The sequence below is a fragment of the Belonocnema kinseyi genome, chromosome 2, assembly GCF_010883055.1.
Source record: "Belonocnema kinseyi isolate 2016_QV_RU_SX_M_011 chromosome 2, B_treatae_v1, whole genome shotgun sequence".
In the NCBI taxonomy this organism is placed as follows: domain Eukaryota; kingdom Metazoa; phylum Arthropoda; class Insecta; order Hymenoptera; family Cynipidae; genus Belonocnema; species Belonocnema kinseyi.
The window spans coordinates 71,582,707-71,603,527 of NC_046658.1; the positions used below are offsets into that span (position 1 = coordinate 71,582,707).

The 20,821-nt window shown below is 27.5% G+C and overlaps 2 protein-coding genes across 2 annotated transcripts in view; one reads left to right on the plus strand and one right to left on the minus strand.

Moving 5' to 3' along the window:
* The first annotated feature begins 1,603 nt into the window (after nt 1-1,603).
* Nucleotides 1,604-18,292, plus strand: LOC117167246 (SUMO-activating enzyme subunit 2). The gene is made up of 8 exons (XM_033352044.1): nt 1,604-1,760; nt 1,983-2,137; nt 3,728-4,015; nt 6,003-6,070; nt 6,156-6,374; nt 6,459-6,716; nt 10,749-11,332; nt 17,421-18,292. Exons 1-8 carry the CDS (start codon nt 1,617-1,619, stop codon nt 17,748-17,750), a joined length of 2,046 nt encoding a protein of 681 aa, XP_033207935.1. The 5' UTR covers nt 1,604-1,616; the 3' UTR covers nt 17,751-18,292.
* LOC117182719 (carbohydrate sulfotransferase 11-like) overlaps nt 18,278-20,821 on the minus strand; it is a 5,468-nt gene continuing 2,924 nt past the window's right edge. The window contains exon 5 of the mRNA XM_033375824.1: nt 18,278-18,678. Within this exon, the coding sequence (XP_033231715.1) occupies nt 18,309-18,678 (370 nt within the window). The 3' untranslated portion in view covers nt 18,278-18,308. The remainder of the gene's footprint in view (nt 18,679-20,821) is intronic.

The window sequence follows — 20,821 nt, forward strand, 5'->3', positions numbered from 1 at the left end:
TTAACGTTTTTATTATTACCAAAAATCTTGGCTTTTAATTTTGAATGATTTTGAAAATTGATAGGGATCTGATTTTCGTAGTAGCTGGGGATCGTTTGAATCGATTATTTGAATTTCAGATAGGCCAGGATAATAATAAAATATAGCCGAAATATCAATCCTAGTTATTTTTACTTGTATAATCATTATTTTTTGTTTCAAAGATACTACACTTCTGTACAAGATGCTACTTCTTATTTGAGAATAAATAATTACGGTGGCAAATGTAATTTAATAAACTAGAACCAGGTAGAACTACTTTGTTAATAATTAATTTTTTGTTGCCGATTTATCATATTAGTTTAAATATCTTCTTTTTTGTTTAAAGTTCAACCATTTTGTTAACATTTTTTAAACTAAGAATGTAACTATTCTATGTTTTATTGAACACTCATCTTCTTCACTTGAAAATTCCACTATTTGGTGGAAAATGTCTGTATTTTTGTGAAACGTTGTTTCTTTCGTAGAAAATTAATCTTCTTGGGACGAATTCAAATTTTTGGTTGAAAATTCAAGTATAAGTTCGAAAATTCCTTTAAAAGTTAAAATATTTGATTGAAAATGCATGTGTTTTGTTAAAAAAAAATCTGTTTTTTTTTGTTGGTACAGAATAAAACTTTTCAATTGAAATTTTATTTATTTCGTTGAAAATGATTTTTTGTATGTATTAAAAATTAATTTTTTTAACTAAAGGTTTAACTTCCAGTTTTAGTCGAAAATTGGTTTAAAAATATATTCTTTTTTACATTCATCAGCTTGGTTGAAAATTTATTTCTTTTTGTTAGAAACTTTTTTCTCTAATTTAAAATAAAACTATCCTATTTTTTTGCTGAAAATTGATCTTTTTTAGTTGAAATATCATATATTTCATTGAAAAAATGTCTTTTTCGGTAGAAAATTCATTGTCTGGGTAGAAATTTTCACTATTTGGTTGAAAAATCTTTTTTTTTCATTAAAAAATAGCTATTTCATTTGACTAGAAAAAAATCTTAATCAGTTGAAAATTTAATTTTGTTTAGATTCGTCTTTTTTATTCGAAAATTCAAATATTCTGATAAACAATGCATACTTTTGAGCGGTGAATTCAATTTCTTTTATAAAAATTGTATTGTATAACTGAAAAACTCAATATTTTGAATGAGATTTTTTTCCTTTATTGATTTTTATTGATAATTCACTTTTTTATCAAAGATTCGTCAGTTCAGTTGAAAATTTAACTATTTTGTTGATAAGTCCCTTTTCCTTGGTTGAAAACTAATTATTTTAACTCAAATGTTATAATAACATTTAACATTAATAAATCTTAAATTATTGTCAGTTATTTACGATTATCCGAAATATTTAAAATATATACCTAAATTTAAAGTAAGAGTGCGAATTTATGGACTAAATCAATGAAATTAAATTATATTTCAGGCTAATTTGAGAAATTAAAAAAAAACTCAGATCTTTTCGAGTCGAAAACAATTTGAATTCGCGCAGTTTATAATTACTGTAAAGTATCGTGGCGTTACTTTCGCTTCCGCTTTCGGCTTTTCGTTCCCCCGTTCCCGACCCGACATTTCATCCTTACAAAAATGGCCGCGACTATAGACGGTGTTTTTGGCGAGAATTTGCAAAATGCGATACTTAAAAGCAAAGTCCTCGTTGTGGGTGCCGGTGGGATCGGCTGTGAAATTCTTAAAAATCTGGTGTTGTCTGGATTCTCAGATATAGAAATTGTAAGTAAATTGTACGAGATTTCAATTCTTGCGTGACGCTACCGTTAACATAACCTCCCTTTCCGCTCAAATTTGCGTCGCTGTCTCGCCAAGATGCCCTAAAATGCCGGGAATCAAATAATTAAGTAATAATTTCGTTACAAATCGTATAATTGTCTGGATTGTTTAGATGAAATAGTGCTAGATAAGATCATTGTCTAATAAAAGTTCATTCTGTTTTAGATTGATTTAGACACAATCGATGTTAGTAACCTGAACAGGCAATTCCTTTTTCAAAAACAACACGTTGGGAAATCCAAAGCGGCTGTTGCACGTGAAACTGCGTTGACTTTTAATCCCGATGCCAAAATAGTTCATTACCACGATAGCATTACATCGTAAGTACAAGTATTATTTATTTATTCCTATAGCACTCAAATTTCAATAATTTCGCTCCGTAAAATATATATATATTGAAAGAAGAATAAATATAATCAAATTTTTGTCGAGTTTTTAAACATTTAAAATAACAATTACTCATAAACAAAAAAAATTTGTAATTTTCTGGGTGTTTCATAGTTCAAACTATCCGTTTTTATACATTTTTCGTTAGAAAATGTTAAGTTTCCATGCTTTTAAATTTGTAACTGATCTTTTTAAGGATGCACACTACGTACAATCAATCTCAAAATTTCGTAACCATAGACAGTGCTTTGAAAAAAATAGACCAATAGGCCAACAAAATTCAGCATCTTAAAACATCGTCTAAGCTTTGAAAAAAGAAACCCGGAAATAATGTTTGAAGCACTAAAAAAACTTAGGAGATATCCAAAATGGAAAGTTTAGATTGAAATATTTCTGGTTAAAAAATATATATTCACATTATTATTTTTAATGCTTTAAATTGAAGAATTAGTCAATAAATGTTTATGTTAAAAATTAAATAAATAAATGTTAATTAAATTAATTATGTTAATAATTAACTGTTTAATTGTTATTTATACATCAAAAATAAAACATTTACGTTGCAAATCAATAATTCAACAAAATGAAGCAATTAAAATTGTAACCTTCAAAGTTTTACATTGAAATATTGCTAAATATTAAAAAGGTCTTTTTTGATTAAAAAATGTTTATTGGCATTAGGTTAAAAATGAAATATTTTAGACTAAAACTATACTTAAACATAGAGTTTGAAACTGAATAAAAGCGTTTAATTTTGAATCTCTTAATTATTTTTAAACTGAAAACAGTTTATAATGTTTCAATCGGATGTTTACATTTGTTTAATTACCAAAGCTTTCGAATTGAAGCAGTTCAATTTCTTAACGATAAAATTTGTAAATTGCTTCATTTTAAACAGATTCAAGAGACCAAAGATAGAAAAATTTTTTAAATGTCGATCTGAAAAATTGCTGTTCATATCCCAGACCAGCGCCTACTTTGTTTTAAAAGTTTTAGTTTAAGGGTAAAAAATTTAAAAAGGCAAGAAAATCTATTTTTCTAATAAACTGTTTTCATGTTTTTCTGCATATCTAATTATTTATTTGTTCTGTCAAATTTTTATTAGAATTTTGTTTTTCAAATTATATTTTGTTTTCATTTTAGTTTTTATTTGAGTAGTTTGTATACTATTTTTTAATAAGGCATATATGTTGGACTTTTTGATACAAGTGACGTTCTCATTTTTCATTTCAAGGTATTTTCTTTAAAACTTCCTAAACCAATCCTCTTTAAAAAAAATAATACTGAGCCTGATGAAGGAATGTTAATTTTGTCAAATTTTCTAGTATCTTCTAGTAAATTGTTTAACTAATAATGAGGTGCAAAATAAAACACAGATCAGAAGAAAAACACGAAAAAAATGATTATTTCGATCCGGGAAAACTGGGCATTTGAAAACGTGATTTCCCTAGGCACCCTGTCATTATATTTTTTATATTTTATACAATTGATCGTCGGCATTGATTGAAACAAATATTTAACAGAGCCGAGTATGGATTATCGTTTTTCAAAAAGTTCTCGCTGGTAATGAATGCTTTGGACAACAGAGCAGCCAGAAACCATGTAAACCGAATGTGTTTGGCCGCGGACATTCCGCTAATTGAATCTGGAACTGCTGGATACGAAGGGCAGGTAGAACTTATAAAAAAAGGACTGAGTCAGTGCTACGAATGTACTCCGAAAGCTGCACAAAAAACTTTCCCTGGATGTACGATTCGTAACACACCCAGTGAACCGATTCACTGCATCGTTTGGGCAAAACATCTCTTCAAGTAAGTTCGTAATTTTTTTCCCTTACTAATTTTTTTCCCTTGATCATTAATATTCAAATAACTGCAGTTTAATCTTGTAATACATTTATCATTAATCTTTTATAAACGGAATGAAACTGCATTTCAGATACATATTTAAAATTTACTAATTTATTTTTAGCAAAAGAAATTCATTTGAACTGCAAAAGATGGCTCTTTAACAAAATACTTGAATTTCCGACAATATAATTAAATTCTGAACATAATAGATTAATTTTCAACCTAATAAGAGAAATTCGTAACAAAAAAGTGTCATATTTTATGTTTCAATTAACAAATATGAAATGTATACAAGAAAAGGAAATTTTAAAATTAAAAAGACGAATTTTCAACAAATAAAGATTTTTCACTCAAAAAAGAAATAAAATGTTATCCAAATTGTTGAATTTTCATGCCAAAAGACGAATTTCCAAACAAAAATAATTTTCCACGAAACTGATGCATTTTACCCGACAAAAATAAAATTTTAAAGCAATGGAATGATTTTGTTATCAAAAAGGGAGAATTTTCAACAACAAAAAAGATCAATCTTCAAAAAACGAAAATTTTACATGTTCAGTTAGAAAATTAATATTAAACAAAAAAAGGCTTTTCCATCTGTAACAATATGGTTTAACTTTTACCCAAGCAGTTGAATTTTTAATCAAAAAAGTTTAATTTAAAAAAAAAACAGTTTTTTCATCCAAAGAGATGAATTTTCAACTAAATATATCAATCTTAAAAAAAGATTTCTTTAAAAAATTATTCAAACAAAATAACGGAATACTCAATAAAAGAATAATAATTTTTAACTAAAAACTTGCATTTTCGCTTTAAAAAATGAAATTTTTACTTAAACAGATGCATTTTTAAATCAAAAAGATAAATTTTCAACAAAAAAATAGTTGTATTTTCTGTTAAAAAATATTTCAGTTGTCTTTTCACGATCAAAATATACATTTTTAAAGAAGAAGTTAGTTTCTAAGAAAAAATGGCGTTTTCCATTCAAAAAGATGAAGTTTTAACAAAACAGGATGACTTTCTAACAAAATTGTTGAATTCTCTACCAAGTGGATGCATTTTTCTTCAAGAAATTGCATTTTTATCCAAGAAAGATGAAATTTCTCTTTGAACAGATGAATTTTTGATGAAAAAAAGAATTTCAAAAACCTACTTCAATTTTCATCTATAAAATATTTCAGTTCTCTTGTCAGTACCAAAATATTAAATATAAACAAAAAGTCAATTTTCTACGAAGTAGTTAAATTTTCAACAAAAGAGTCTACTTTTATTTCAAACAGTGACTTTTCAAAAAAATGGTTAAATTTTAAACCCGACAGTTTCATTTTCATTAAAGAAAGATGAAATTTCTGCTAAAATAGATGAATTAAAAAAAAAACTTTAAAAAATAGTCAAATTTTCATCCAAAGAAGATTCCAGTTCACTTTCTATCGCCAAAATGAAAATTGTAAACAATGAGTTAATTTTCAGCTAAATAGCCGAATTTCTATCCAAAAAGTATGGCTTTTTAAAGACTGTTAAATTTTCAACTAAGCAGTTGCATGGTTGTCCAAAAAATGAAAATTTTACTAAACCAGGTGAATGTTTAAGTCAAAAAGACAAATTTTCATCAACAAAAAATAGTTTTCATCCAAAAAAGATTTCAGTTGACTTATCAGCTACACAATATGAACTTTAAAGAAAACGTTAATGTTCTACAAAAAGACTTGAATTTTAAACGATAAAATACTAATTCTTAACAAAACAGTTGAATTTGTAACCAAAAAATATGCCTTTTCAAGAAAATTGTCAAATTTTCAACCAAATAATAAAATTTATAGCTAAAAAGATAATCTTCAGAATAAAGTTTTTGCGAATTTTCAAAAACTACGTACAAGGCGTGATTTTTGAATTCACAATCTTCTTATGCCAATAAATTATCTTGATATAAGTTAACTTTCATATTTAGCCAATTGTTCGGAGAAGAAGATCCGGATCAGGATGTTTCCCCTGACACAGCTGACCCCGAAGCTGCTGGTGAATAAACTTTATTTTATTTTTAATTTTTCTCTTTTTATTTTGTATTACAAATTTACCTTGATAAAATTGGTAAATTCTTTAGGAACGGCTGGAGAAGGTGCGCTGGAGACTGAATCCAACGAAAAGGGGAACGTTGAGCGAAGTTCGACACGCACCTGGGCTCAAGCTTGTGGTTACGATCCGGAGAAATTATTCACAAAACTCTTTCGCGACGATATCAAGTATCTGCTGAGTATGGACAACTTGTGGAAAAAGCGAAGACCACCAGCGCCACTCGAATGGTCCAACCTTCCTGACGGTGGTATGTATTGTATCTCAAAAATATCCAATTCTAGTCGAAAAAATTGTTCAACATCTAAAATCTAATTTCACAAAAAAATTGCAGTTCCTGGTTCCAGCAAGGACTTGGGTGATCCAGGATTAAAGGACCAGCAACGGTGGAGCATTGCTAAGTGTGGCATGATTTTCGCAGACGCTATTAAGAACCTTAGCAAAGATTTAGCAGCTCGTCTAGAAAAATCCCCTACTGACCATCTCGTTTGGGACAAGGATGATCAAAATGCCATGGATTTTGTAGCTTCTTGCGCAAATATTCGAGCTTATATTTTCGGAATCCCTCAGAAAACTCGGTTCGATATCAAGTGTAAGTGCAGAAATTTTGTAAATTACAGGTCTCACAGACCGGTCCCTATATGTCCTATTGTACCCTATATTCATTCAAAGTCCCTAAAGTACCCTATTTTCAAGATTTGGTCTTTGTACAGTACGAAATTTTTTATATGTTTCAATCATTTGAAGGGATTTATAACATTTTAAATAAGCATTTTAAAAAAAAAAGAATTTGGTAGAATTTCAGAAGATATTTTATCAGATTTTCGCGTATTTCATTGATCATACAGGGTGTTTAGTGACCTCGAAAACCTGGCACTCTCCTGGAATTTTTTTTTAAACCTTGAAAACCTGGAAATTTCCTTGATTTTTTCACGAAAATCTTCAATTTTAATTTTTTTTTTAAGAGTAATTTTATCGAAATGCGAAAAGTGATTTATATCTTTTAGCCTATTATGAAAGAAATATCTCGTTTAGAAAAAAATCTTGCTGCTGAAAATTTGTTTATTCGTCAAGGTATAATTTATCTTTTGTTTATTACCGAATAAATAAAGATATTTTAAAGCACTTTTTGTTCAGGTGTTCATCTTAGAAATTATAAAAATTGTTAGTCTAAAATTTCGATGTTAATTCAGTTTCAGAATTAGAATAAGCCATGGCCATACAACGGATTTTTTTAGGGGTTGACCACTCGGTTTTTGAGTGTACAACAGATTTCAAAAAGTTACCAAATATTTCTAAAGATTTCAAAAATTTTAAAAGTCTTTAACATTTCATAAAGATTTCACGGATGTTCACGATTTAAAAAAGGCGCGCATGTCAGATTTCAATAAAGATTTCACAAACATTTTAAAACTAAAGATTTAAATGATTTTAAAGATTTGAAAAAGGGTACAGTACACCAGATTTCAAATGATTTAAAAATTTCAAACTATTTCAAGAGGTTTTAAAACGGTTTGGAAGATTTCAACATATTTCAAATATCTCAATAACTTAAACGAATAGAAAAGATTTTCCAAACGAAGATTCAAGAAAGATTTCATAAACATTTGAAAAGATTTCATAAAGATTTCGAACATTGCACAAAGATTTTAAAACTTAAAAGATTATAAAGATTTCAAAACATTTTAAAGATTTTAAATAACGTCAAATTTTTTAAGAGATGTCAAAGATTTCACAAAAGTTTCAAACATTTCATAAAACATTCATAAAGAATTCAAAACAATACGAGAATTTTAAAGATTTTAACAAGGTTTGATTTCAAAAAATTTATCAAATATTCCAGTGATTTCAAATGAATACAACAGACTTAGAGAAGATTTCACAATTTCTTTAAAGAAATTCATAAGGATTTGAAAAGATTTGAAGAATTTCAAAACATTTCAAAGACTTTAAGCGCTTTCAAAAGGTTTCAAAAGACTTCACTGATTTTAAACAAACACAAAAGATTTCGCAAACAAAGATTTAAGAAAGAGTTCACAAAGATTTCAAGAATTTTAAAGATTCTTCAAAAGTTTTGAAAAATTCCAAAAGATTTCTCAAAGATTTCACCGAAATTTTAACCTTTCACTACGGTTTGTAACATTTCACAAAGATTTCAAAGACATTATAAATATTTTTAAATATTCCTAAAGATTTCACAAAAACGAATCATGTTCGCAAAAAATTAAGAATTTGTTTATTTACGATTCGGCTTTCTTTAGAAATTTTGGACAATAAAAAATGAAATGGCTCATTTTTTACATGTATGACAAACGTTTATGTCATTATTTGAGGCAAAAAAGGAGACCTGGAAAATTTTGATTTCTTGACCTGAAAAACCTGGAAAAAATCTTGAATTTTGTTCCTAAGAATCACTAGACACCCTGTCAGAATTTCAAGGTTTTTTATAATATTTGAGTAGATTTGAAAGGATTTATTCGGAGGAAGTAAGGTATTTATGATTTGGAATTTACCCTGAATTCTTAATCATTTTCCTCAAATTAAAAAAATAATTTTTATCAGATTTATTTCATAATTTGGTCGACGGATATGAAATATTTTAAGGCATTTCTTTAAATTCATTGGCATTTTCAAGAGCTTTAAAAATTTTCAAAAGATTTTAGGTTATTTTAAAAGATTTTAAGTAATTTTTAATTGATCGCAGTACTTGAATAGGATTTCAAAGAATATGAAATATTTTAGGGAATTTTTAAAGATTACGAGGAATTATTAATTAATTAAATTAATTTGAAGAGATTTCAAAGGATTTGAAATGTTTTAGGATAAAGAATTGTCTAGAATTTCGGTAGATATGGAACGATTCTGCAGGATCTATAAGGTTTTAAGATATTTTAAAGCTCTCAAGGTATTTTAATACAATCTGCAGTGTTTCAGAAGTTAAAGAATTTATTTAAATGAAGTGAAGTATTTCGTAGGATTTAAAAGATTTAGAGAGATTTGAAATTATTTTTTGGAAATCATCCGGAATTTTTAATAATTTGTCCTGAACTCTTTTAAATTCTTTTCAATGACTTAATTCACTTGAATTCTTAAAAAATTTACTCAGTTCTACTTAATTCAATGATTTTTTTCTGTTTTTAACCGTTTTTATTTAATTGATCCTTAGAATCAATCGATAAAATGATCAAAGGATTTGAAGTATTTTAGTTTGTTTTAAAAGATTACAAGGAATTTTTAAGTTATATCACAAAATTCCAAATAATTTAGAATTGATTTCAGTAATTTAAAGGGATTTAAAAGGATTCGAAATATTTTAGGAAATAATACAAGATGCTAAGGAATTACAAATTAATTTTAAGAAATTTCAAGGTATTTGAAATGTTTGAAAATACAGAATTTTCCAAAATTTCGGAAGATGTAGAATGAATTTACAGGATTTCATAAGGTTTCCGAGAATTTCAATAATTTTAAGGAATTTTAAAAGCTCCCAAGGTATTTTAATACATTTTTCAGGATTTCTGGAAATATAAAATTTTATAGAATTTCACAGGAAGTCATAATATTTTAATGGATTTCAAATGTATTCACAAGAAGTAAGGGATTTCATAGGACTTCATATATTTCAAGAGATTTTCAACTATTTTCTGCAATTCATTTGAAATTCGCCCTGAATTCTTATTGATTTATCCTGAATTATTTTTAATTCTTTTAGATTCACTCAATTCAATGGATTTTAAAACTCACCTTAAATTCTTAGGCATTTCGTCAAATTCTCGTTAATTTTTCTAAACTCAATTCAGTTTGATATTTTTATGAATTTCATCGAATTCTTCTCGTTTGTCTTAAATTCTTTTAAATTCGCGCAAATTTGACTGAAATCAGTGGGTTTTTACAAATTTGTCCAATTCATTTGAATACTTTTGTAGTCATTAGCCACTTTTTTGTTTGCAAAATAGTAGGATTTTAAAGATTTGAAATCTTTTTTTGGATTTCATCTTGGTTTCTTTTTAATTTATGCTGAATTCTTTTAAATTCTGTGGAATTCTCTTGCATTTTTTTAATTCGCTTAAATTATTCTAAATTTACTTGATTCCGTGAATTTTTTTAATTTTTAAAAGTTTTTATTTAGTTATTCATGAAGTCTTTTTACCTCACCTTGAATTCTTAGGCATTTCATAAAATTCTTTTGAATTTCCTTGAATTTTTTAGCTCATTTCAAATTTACTGGAGTTTTTTAATATTTTTAAAGTTTTTCCGATTCATTTGAACTTTGTTTTTTCAATTTGCCTTGAATTTTTGTGCATTTTATCTTATTCTTCTCGTTTACTGTAAGTTCCTCTAAATTCCTTCCAATATTAAGCAAATCAATGGCATTGTTACTATTTAAAAAAATTCTAATTCATTTAAATTTTCAAAAAATATAACTTTATTATTTTTTGACGTCTTATGAATTTATCCTGGATCTTACCCCTTGAGCGCGAAAAACTACCATATGAGTGTTAAAAAAAGTACCTTTTGGTCCCAACATTTTATCCCATAGGGACTGTGAGGCCTGAAATTTTTTTTTAAATAACTCGACCTTTCCAAATCCGATTAAAATATCTCATTGGTTGTTTTTTTACAGCAATGGCAGGAAACATAATCCCAGCGATAGCCACGACAAATGCGATAGTCGCCGGGGTGGTAATACTTCATGCATTCCGTATTCTTGAAGACAACTTGAAAGCCTGCTGGTCCGTTTACCTTCGATTGAAGATGAATCATCGTAATCAGCTTCTGGTACCTGAAAAGTTCGTGAATCCGCCAAATCCAAAGTGTTACGTTTGCGCACCGATCCCACAGGCGACCCTCGCCGCGGACACGACGAAGATGACTGTGAAGGAGTTGGAGGAGTCTGTTCTCAAGGGCAGGATGAATATGATAGCTCCAGACGTTATGATCGACGGAAAAGGAGTGGTTGTCATCAGCAGCGAGGAAGGAGAGACCGAGCAGAATAATGACAAGATTCTGGAGGATATTGGTATCAAGGATGGTACTATTCTCAAAGTGGATGACTTCCATCAGAATTATTCCCTGACGGTGACGGTCATGCACAGGGAGAAACCACCTATCAAGAGTGAGAGTCCCGAGTTTCTTATTGTCGCGGACGACGAGAGTCTTAAACCGAAGGAAGAAAATGAGGAGAAACCCTCCACTTCAAATGGCCAGGTAAGAATGTTTATATTTAGAAAACTCAGGCTCACGCCACTATTGATACTATTTTCTCGTAATTGTCCGCTAATGCCACTATTTCTTCACTTTCGCTCTAAACAATATTTTCAGTTTTACATTCTCATTCATGAGAATGTAATGTAATCGTCCAAATTTTCGATCTCTGGTTTTTAACGGATCTTTACGTTTCGGCACTCATATAATCCGAAAATCATAAAATTTTATCGTATGTATGTCTATCTGTATGTATGGTTACCTGAATGTTGTCGCCACGCTAACTTTGGAAGGATTTGTCCAATCAAGTCAGCCTTCGATGAAAATTAGAAAAGTTATATACTTTTGAAAATCTTGAAAATAATCAGAAAAATAGAAAAAAAAAGATATTTTTCTAAAAGATTAGAAAATTTCATTTAAATTCATCACTAGATATCAAATATATTTAGATACTGTGTTAGTTAAATTTTTCGATTGGACAAACATTCAAAAAGTTTGAGCTCTATCAAAATTTGAATACAAATTATTTATGAGTTTTAGAAATTTTTGTCAAATTTTCTGGTACGCGTCAAAATGAGAATGTAATTGTCAAAGCCGTAGGTGCTTTGACAACATTCGTTAAAAACAAATCGAAAAAAATTTCAGTTATAATTTATGGCTGTAATTCCTCAGAAGTTTAAATCACAGTTTTCCATATAATTTTTAGTATTTACGATACTTGAAAAAAATTAGTTAAATTGTACGCATTAAACGTACGAAAACAAGCGGGCCGCGACGCGCGCGTAATGAGAATGTGTCCGCACAGCGGGAATATATTTTTTTTTTAATGATTTGATCAAATAACATGTCGGTCAACCACTTCAAATACCACAATTTATAGCGGAACATAGTCCCAAAGGCTGATATGTACCAAAATAACTTGAAATACTTCAAATTCATATATTTTTTGTTTTTATCTTAAGCCTCGGATTGTTCGACATTTTCTACTTTTTGAAGAAAAATCTTTCGAAATTGCACTAATTTCGTTTATATGGCTCATTGATTGAACATTTTAAAGACGAAAAAATCCGAAATCGAATAATTTCACATTTGATTATTAAAAAATGAATGAAATACATATTTCAATAGTATTGTTTCAAATTTTTATTTTGACGAATTTAAGCCTTAATTATTATAACACCGAAAACTGATATTTTAGTCAAAACAGACATAGGACCCAAACTTCGATATATGGCGGAACATAGACAAAGGTCCAAAATGGACATAAGGCCCAAATGGATATAGGGTTATCAGGGTGTCTACCCTACCTGAAAAACCTGGAAATGTCAGAGGATTTGTTAGAGAATTTTTTTAAATGCAATATAAAATTGATTAAGAATAATTCTTCATTTGTGCAATTAGCTTTATATTACTGTATTTAAATATTTTGATGAAAATTTTTTTTTTTCGTTTGAAATTTTTGTAACAACATTTAACTATTCTATTTGTGGTTTAAAATTGATTGTTTTTAGTTGAAAATTCAAGTCTCTGCTTGAAAATTCATGTACATATTCTGGCGAAAATTCTTTCTTGTTGAGTTCAACTGCTTTTGATTGAAAATTAAAATCTTTTTTTTTTTGAAACTATCAGTTGCTACATTTTTTTCTCAGAATTCATCTTTTTTTGTAATGTAAATTTAATTACATGTTAAAAGATATCTCCTTCGTTAAAAATTAATTTTCTCTGAAGGCTCATCATTTTAATTGAAAATTCATCTCTGGTTGAAAAATGAGCTATTTTGTTGAATTTTTGTTTAATAATTTCTTTAACTGATGTTACAACATTTTTAGTTGAATTTTCTATAATTTTAGTTAAAATTGCACCTTTTTCATTGAAAATTCAATTATTGTACTCCAGATTTCACATTTTAGTTGAAAATTCATTTTTTCTTTTGTTATTTAAAATTCATTTATTACTGTTGAAGATTCATCATTCTAGTTGAAAATTTATCACTTTATATTTAAATGTAACTATTTTTTCTTCAAATTCGTTATTTTTGGTTGAAAAATTGTTTTTTTTTTAGCAGAAATTAATTTCTTGATTCAAAATTCATCTTTTTGGTTGAGAATTCAACTTTTCCAGTTAGAAACTCATCATTTTAGTTCATAATTGATCTTTTTGGTTTGAAATTCAATATGTAGTTGAAAATTCATCTTTTTGGTTTACAATAAAACCACTTGATTCAAAGCCAAACTTCTGTTGCAAATTAATCTTTTTGATTTAAAATTCATCTATTCCAGAAGAAAGTTCATCATTTTAGTTGAAAATCAATCAATTTGGTGGAAAAGTTATGCTTTTTTTGGAGAAACTTAATTTTTTTAGGCTGAAAATTAAAAACAATTTATTTGTTTTGAATTAAACAAATTGATCTGTTTTTGTTCAAAAAACAACTTTTTAGTTGAATTTTTTTTTTTTTTTAATGAAAATTCAACTATTTAGTTAAGGATTCATGTATTTTGTTGAAAAGTGGTTTGTGTTGAAATTAGTATAGGTTATACCTGCGAAATTTTTTGTTGGTACAATGAGAAGTGTAATGCTTTCTAGAGTTATAATAAAACTTTAAATTATAAGTGTAATGTTCGTCCTTACATTTTCAACAACAAAACTAGGACCTAAAAAGTATTCCAAACTGAAAAAACCTTTAAACTAACGAAAATTTAAAATTCCAGAAAATCAAGTTCAAAGTGCATGTAAACTAACTACTAATATTTTTGTCTCATTCGAAAATAATGCAAGTTGATCAGTTTAAAACTTTCGAAAAAATATTTTAGCCGCATGTCTTACAAATTAAAAAATAAATGTTAAATCTAGCAATTTTTAAGTTTTATAGCTATTTCTTGGCTTCGTAGTTAATTAAATTTATGCAAATATAATTTGCAAATCCATATAGTTTTTTGGGAGAAAGAAAAAAATCCAAGTTACCTTATTTTTTTATTGTTTAATGTATTTTCCTACCGAATTCACGGATTTTTTCTATACGTGTAAGCGTTTGATCCAATTTTCTTTGATAAAAACCAAAAATATTACAAATTGAAGTCTTTTATCTAAAATTTTTACTCTTTATTCCTCAAGAAATTAATTGTTTTTGAATTCACGCGAATTATGTCACTATTGTGACTTTTTATAAAGATTCTATTCGATCCGATACCCGTGTGATTTATATATAAGTATTATTTAAAAATTGTCATGTCACTATTAAGAATCGATAAACTGTGTTGTGCTATCTGGTGCGAAAATTCAGAACTAAAGAGAGTAGGTCGAATTTTTTATACATTTTGATTTCTGCATAAAAGTTTTTTTATGATTTTTTGTCGATTTAAAAGTATTTATTGCATACTTAAAATCAGTTTTTATCTAATACAAAGTGTTTCAGATGGAATTTACATCTTATAAAGTGAACAAAAAAAAAAACCCATTTTTTGATAACAATATTTTTCTTTAAAGAACAAAACACTTCGTCAAAACACTTTTATGCAAAATTAAATTGCATCTTTAAAATTGTGCCTACACTTTCTAGTTTTAAGTTTACGGCATCAGGTGGCGAAATGTCGCTGCCATTCCCAATTAGAGTTCTGAGCCGGTTATATTACTTTGATAACGGTAACGAGAATCAGAATATAACCGAGAAATAAATTCTCTGGGAATTTATGAGAATATCAGAATTTATTTTATTTAATAGAAAATTGAATTTTTTCATTAACTTTTCGGTTGAAAATTCAACTTTTTTTTTAAAGTTTGTCTTTTTTATTTTGAAGTTTACCTGTTTTAGCAGAAATTACATCTTTTTTTCATGAAAATGCAACAGTTTCATACAAATGCACAGTTTTCGATATAATTTTTAGTATTTACGATACTTGAAAAAAATTAGTTAAATTGTACGCATTAAACGTACGAAAACAAGCGGGCCGCGACGCGCGCGTAATGAGAATGTGTCCGCACAGCGGGAATATTATTTTTTTTAATGATTTGATCAAATAACATGTCGTTCAACTTTTTTTTTAAAGTTTGTCTTTTTTATTTTAAAGTTTACCTGTTTTAGCAGAAATTACATCTTTTTCATAAAAATGCAACTGTTTGGTTAGAAATTAATCTATTATATTATTTTCTTGAAAACTTCACTAATTTATAGACAATTTGCTTTTTATTTGAAATTTATATTTCGGTGTTGAAAAATTAAGTGGAATATTTTCTGGATGAGAGTTCCACTTATAAAAAAAAATAATTTGTTTTTCATTACAAATTCATCTGTTTTAGTACAAAATTGATCTTGTTTGGATAGAAATGTAACTATTTGGTAGAGAATTGAACTATTTTGTTAAAAATTCATCCTTTTTGGTTAAAAAAATTCATCTTTTTGGATTAAAAATTAAATTATCTTAGTAGAAATTTATTTTTTTGTTACATAAATTTAATTTTCGATGTTACTGAGTTAACTGGAATCTTTTTTGGATGAAAACTTAACTTTTTTTGTAATAAAAAATTCTTCTACTTTAAGATAAATTTCATATTTTTTATAAAAATGGAACTATTTGCTAGAGAATTCAACAATTTTGTTAAAGTTATCCTTTTTGGTTAAAAATTTGTCTTTTTGGATAGAAAGTCAATTTTCCTGGTAGAAAATTATTTCTTGTTAAAAAATGCATAGTTTGATCGTGAAAACTCGATTAAAATCTTTTACGACAGAAAATTCAACTTTTTTTATTGAAAATTTCTCTTTCTTGATTTAGAACTTCATCTGTGTTATAGAAGAAATTTCAAATTTTTGTATGAAAATGCAACGTTTTGGTTAAAAATCGTTCTTTTTTGCTTGATAATTCAACTAATTTGTTTAAAACATTTGGTTAAATCGCTCTGTCAAGAAATTACTTTTTTTTGTTAAAAATTGATATCTTAAGTTGAAAAGTTATCTCGTTGGTTAAAAGTTTAATTATCTTTTTATAAATTAATCTTTTTTATTGAAAATTAAACTGCTTGGGTCAAAGTTAAACTACATTGTGAAATTTTTCTTTATTGAAGGCTTATGTCTGGTTGAAAATTTAATTGTTTAGTGGAAAATACTTTTTTTTTTGTTGAGAATTCATTTTTTAACAGAAAATGTTACTTTTCTATTTTTTTAAGCTTGATCTTTTTTAGTTAAAAATTCGCGTTTTTTTTTGTTGTAGAAAATAATTTTTTAGTTTGAAATTTCCTTTTTTTGCGTAAAAATTCATCAGTTTCGTGAAAAATTAATTTTTTATCGAACAGTCATATTTTTTGTTTGAAAATTGCATTTTTGTAAAGAAAACTTGTCTTTTGGTTTCAAGGTTTAATAATTTAGATAAACTTTTCTTTATTTTTTGAGTGAAAAATCTTTATTTGATGGAAATTCGTCTTTTTTGTTTTAAAATTCTTTTCTTTTGTTGTATAAATTTCATTCTTTTTTAATTAAAATATAAACTATGACACTTTTTCGTTGGCAATTTGTTTTTTTAGGTTGAATAATCAACTATTATGTTAAAAACTCAATTATTTTGTTGAAAATTCCAGTATTTTGTTCAAGAGTTATCTTTTAAAGTAGAAAAAAATTTTTTTGTTTGAAATAAATCAATACATTTGTAAACTTTAAATTTGTATATGAAACATTGTTTATTCCGCTTATAGAATTTTGTATGGTAAAAATATCATAAGATTAAAATGCTGGTATTTGAATATTAATGATTTGAAATGAAAAATAGTCGAAGAATCAGAGAATTTTGAGGTTCAAGTTTCAGTCTAACAGTGTGAAATAATGAATGAGCTCTGCTTTGCATGTATTAAATTCCTAAATATTTTTTAGCTAGAAAATAATTTATCATATATTCAACCGTTGATATAACTTGAACAATACAAATATTGTTAAAAATCTTAAATTGTCTTAAATTCTCCTAAATTTGATCATATTCTCGGTTATATAACCTGAACTTCAATTCTCGGGAATTTAAATATTCTATTCCCAATTGTGCTACCCTTTTCTTATCATGTGAATTTTTTGCACCATATGTTGTATCTCAATCCTTTGTTTTAATATTTTCAGACGGAGGTCGAGGACGACGATGATGCGGTGATGATTGTAGAAACAGAGCCAATCCCCGAGGCCGACGTGGCCAAAAAGCGCAAGACCGATCTTGAAGAGAACGATGTCACGATTAAAAAGCGCAAAATCGATGTTAATAATGGCCATAGTGCGAAAGAAATTTGCATAGTCGATAGTGGAGATTCCGACGACGAACCACAACATCTTGCCACAATCCAAAAAGTAATTCCTAGGAAACACAAACCCTCAACCGATGACGAATGTTCGATCGTCTATGACGACACTGCCAACAATTTAACCTCGCCTAAAAAAGCTAAAACTTCTAATTAACCGCGTTTTATTGGCTGATTACTGGAAAATAATTGTTTTATTACGATACCCAATGACGCGATCTCAAAATTATGCTTCTGTTGTAGCAAATCATTGAACATATTTAAAAAGCAGAGATACGCGAGTGTATGTATATATATGTACGCTATCGCAGAATTGTGATTATTGAAAAGGCGAAATTAATTTCGAATTTTTTATTTTCATGGAAAAGCTGCGTAATTACTTTATGGCGTGTCATTCAAATAATTGGTTAAGTCAAACAGCATGTAAAGAGTTTATCGAATGTCTTTTTCCGTCAGTGTCAAGAGGCTCTTGTATTTTTGTATATTTTTCTCTGTGTGTATCTCAATGTTTTTTTTTCTCATTTTTTTCACATAAAAGATTTAAAAATTACTATGCACAGCGAGAAATACTTATTATTTGAATGACTAATACTGATACAGTAAAGTTTACCACATTGTTTTCTTGTGCGTTGAAGTACATTCTGAAGTACCATTTAATATCTATGATTATATAAACTAATAAATAGTGTCATTTTTAAAGGAAGGGCGTAGTTCATTAACATTCCAAGTAGTTTCCTATTTTGTAGTCAAACATCTCGAAATCGATCTTGTATTTCTCGTACAATTGAATCACAGTTTCCGGGAATAATTTCTTGAAATATTCACAGGTCCGGTTGAAGTTTGTAGGACCTCCGCGCGATTTTTGTAAGTTAGGCAGGTATTTCTTCCCGCTGATCAAATTTAGTTTCCAAAAAATATAATCGAGTTGTTCCGGTGTGTAATTTTCCAATTTCAAAATAAAATCGTAATTTATTTCGCAGAGAGAACAATGGTTGTAATATTGATTCCAGTGTGGGTCGTATTTTGAAGGAGATTCTTGGATCAGATACGTTACAAATTCTTCGAACGTTGGAACCAGTTTCAATCTAAAATTTAAATTGTGTTAGAATCTAAAGAAAATGAAAGTAAATTGAATATAAATAGAGAATTTGCAACTTGCATTAGTATAGGAAACATAATTATTTCACCTTGTAGAGGACATGAAATGGAGTTTATTTTATATGAAATTAATAAATATTAGGTACGTTTAATCAATTTTTCATTGAATATTTCAAAACGGAAAAAAGTTCAGGAATAGGTTTTATGATTGGTGTGACGTCAGTTATACCGGCAATCCTTATCAGCGATTGGTGAATCAGTGTTTTTTAATATATCAAATGCCGCCATCTTTTTTTTATCCTTTTAGTGTGTCATCATTTTATTGACATTTGTAGTTTCAAATATGGCAAAAAGTTATTTCAATTTCATAAATACATTCGCAAAATCTGATGATAAAATCATAAAACTCGTCATTAAAGGAATATTGCATGAAATATTATAGGTGAAAGCCATAATATATAATAACAGGGTGTCTAGCCTATCTGGAAAACCTGGAAGTGTCAGGGAGTTTTCATATGCCGGGAAAAACCTGGAAATATCAGAGATTTTTTCGAAAGTGTGCTTAATTTCTTTAAATTGCACTCTTAATTTGGATATCAATGATTCTTTATTTAAAAATTAGCTTTATATTACTGTATTTAACACTTTTCTTGACATTTTTTTATTTATTAATTTTTTAACTCAAATTTTCACAATTCTATTTTGTGTTGTAAATTGATCGTTTTCAGTTGAAAATTCAACAGTTTGTTTGCCATTTTTTCTCTCTCTTGACCGAAAAAATCTTTTCTGGTTTAGAATTTAACTCATGTTAAAAAATGGTCTTTTTTTGTTGAATTTCATTGTTTTTTATTAAAAATTGCAATATTTTTTTATTGTTATATCAACTAATACATTTTTCGTTGAGAATTCATCATTTAAACTGAAAATTTATCTTTCTGACTGAAAATTCGTGTTTTCTTTTGCTGATAATTAATTTTTATTACTGAAAATTTAACTATTCCCATTGAAATTTTAACTATTTTGTTGAAAGTGTTTTTAATCACTTTTTTACTGTTAATGTAACTATTCCAATAAATGATTTCCATATTTTTAGTTGAAAATTCACTAAGTCTAGATAAAGATAAATCATTTCAGTTGTAATTTCATCTTTTTTATTTAAAATTGAACTATTCCAGTTAAAGATTCATCATTTCAGTTGAAAATTCATCACTTTATTTGAAAATGTAATTTTTATTTTAAAAATTGTTGTTTTAAAACTGACAATATAACTTCTGCAATTGAATTTTCCATAATTTTAGTTAAAAATTTATCTTTTTGTTTGAAAATGTCTCTTTTTTTAGTTGAAAATTCATCTTTTTGGTTTACTACTTAACTATTTCAGTTGAAGATTCATAATTTTATTTGAAAATTCAACTTTTTTGTTTAAAATTCAACCATTCCAGATGAAGATTCATAATTTTATATCAAAATTCATTAGTTTGGTTGAAAATGTGTCTTTTTTAGTTGAAAACATTCAACTATTTTCTTAAAATCTCATGTATTTCGTTGAAAGAGCTTTTTTTTAGAAAATAATTCTTCTTGTTTGCAAATTAATCTTGGTGTTCGACAAGTCATTTTTTTATTGAAAATTTAAGTATTCCAATTAAATATTCATCATTTTACCTGAAAATGAGCCTTTTTGGTTGAAAGTTCCACTTTTGTCAAAAAAATAATATTTTTGTTTCAGAATTAATCTGTTCCAGTTGAATATTGACTATTTTAGTTGAAAATTCAATTCAATTATATTACTTGAATTTACCGTAAAAGTTACGAAATTAAAGCTGTTTAAATTGAATTTAATATATTACTATGAAAAAATATACCTGGAAAAATCTGAGATATCTGGAATCGTCAAAGCATTTTTTTTCCCAGGATTTAAGTAGACACCCTGAACAAATTTTTCATAAAACACATAGATGAGTTCAACCCTTTTCAATGCCTTGATCAAATGTAATATTCTAAATCATAATGTCTGTTATTACAAATACCTGGTTTAGGCATAAAATGATCCACATGCACACCTGGTCTAAAGGAAATAGCCGCAGTATAATTGACTTTGTTGTTGCGGATGAAAGACTTAGAGAGTTAGTC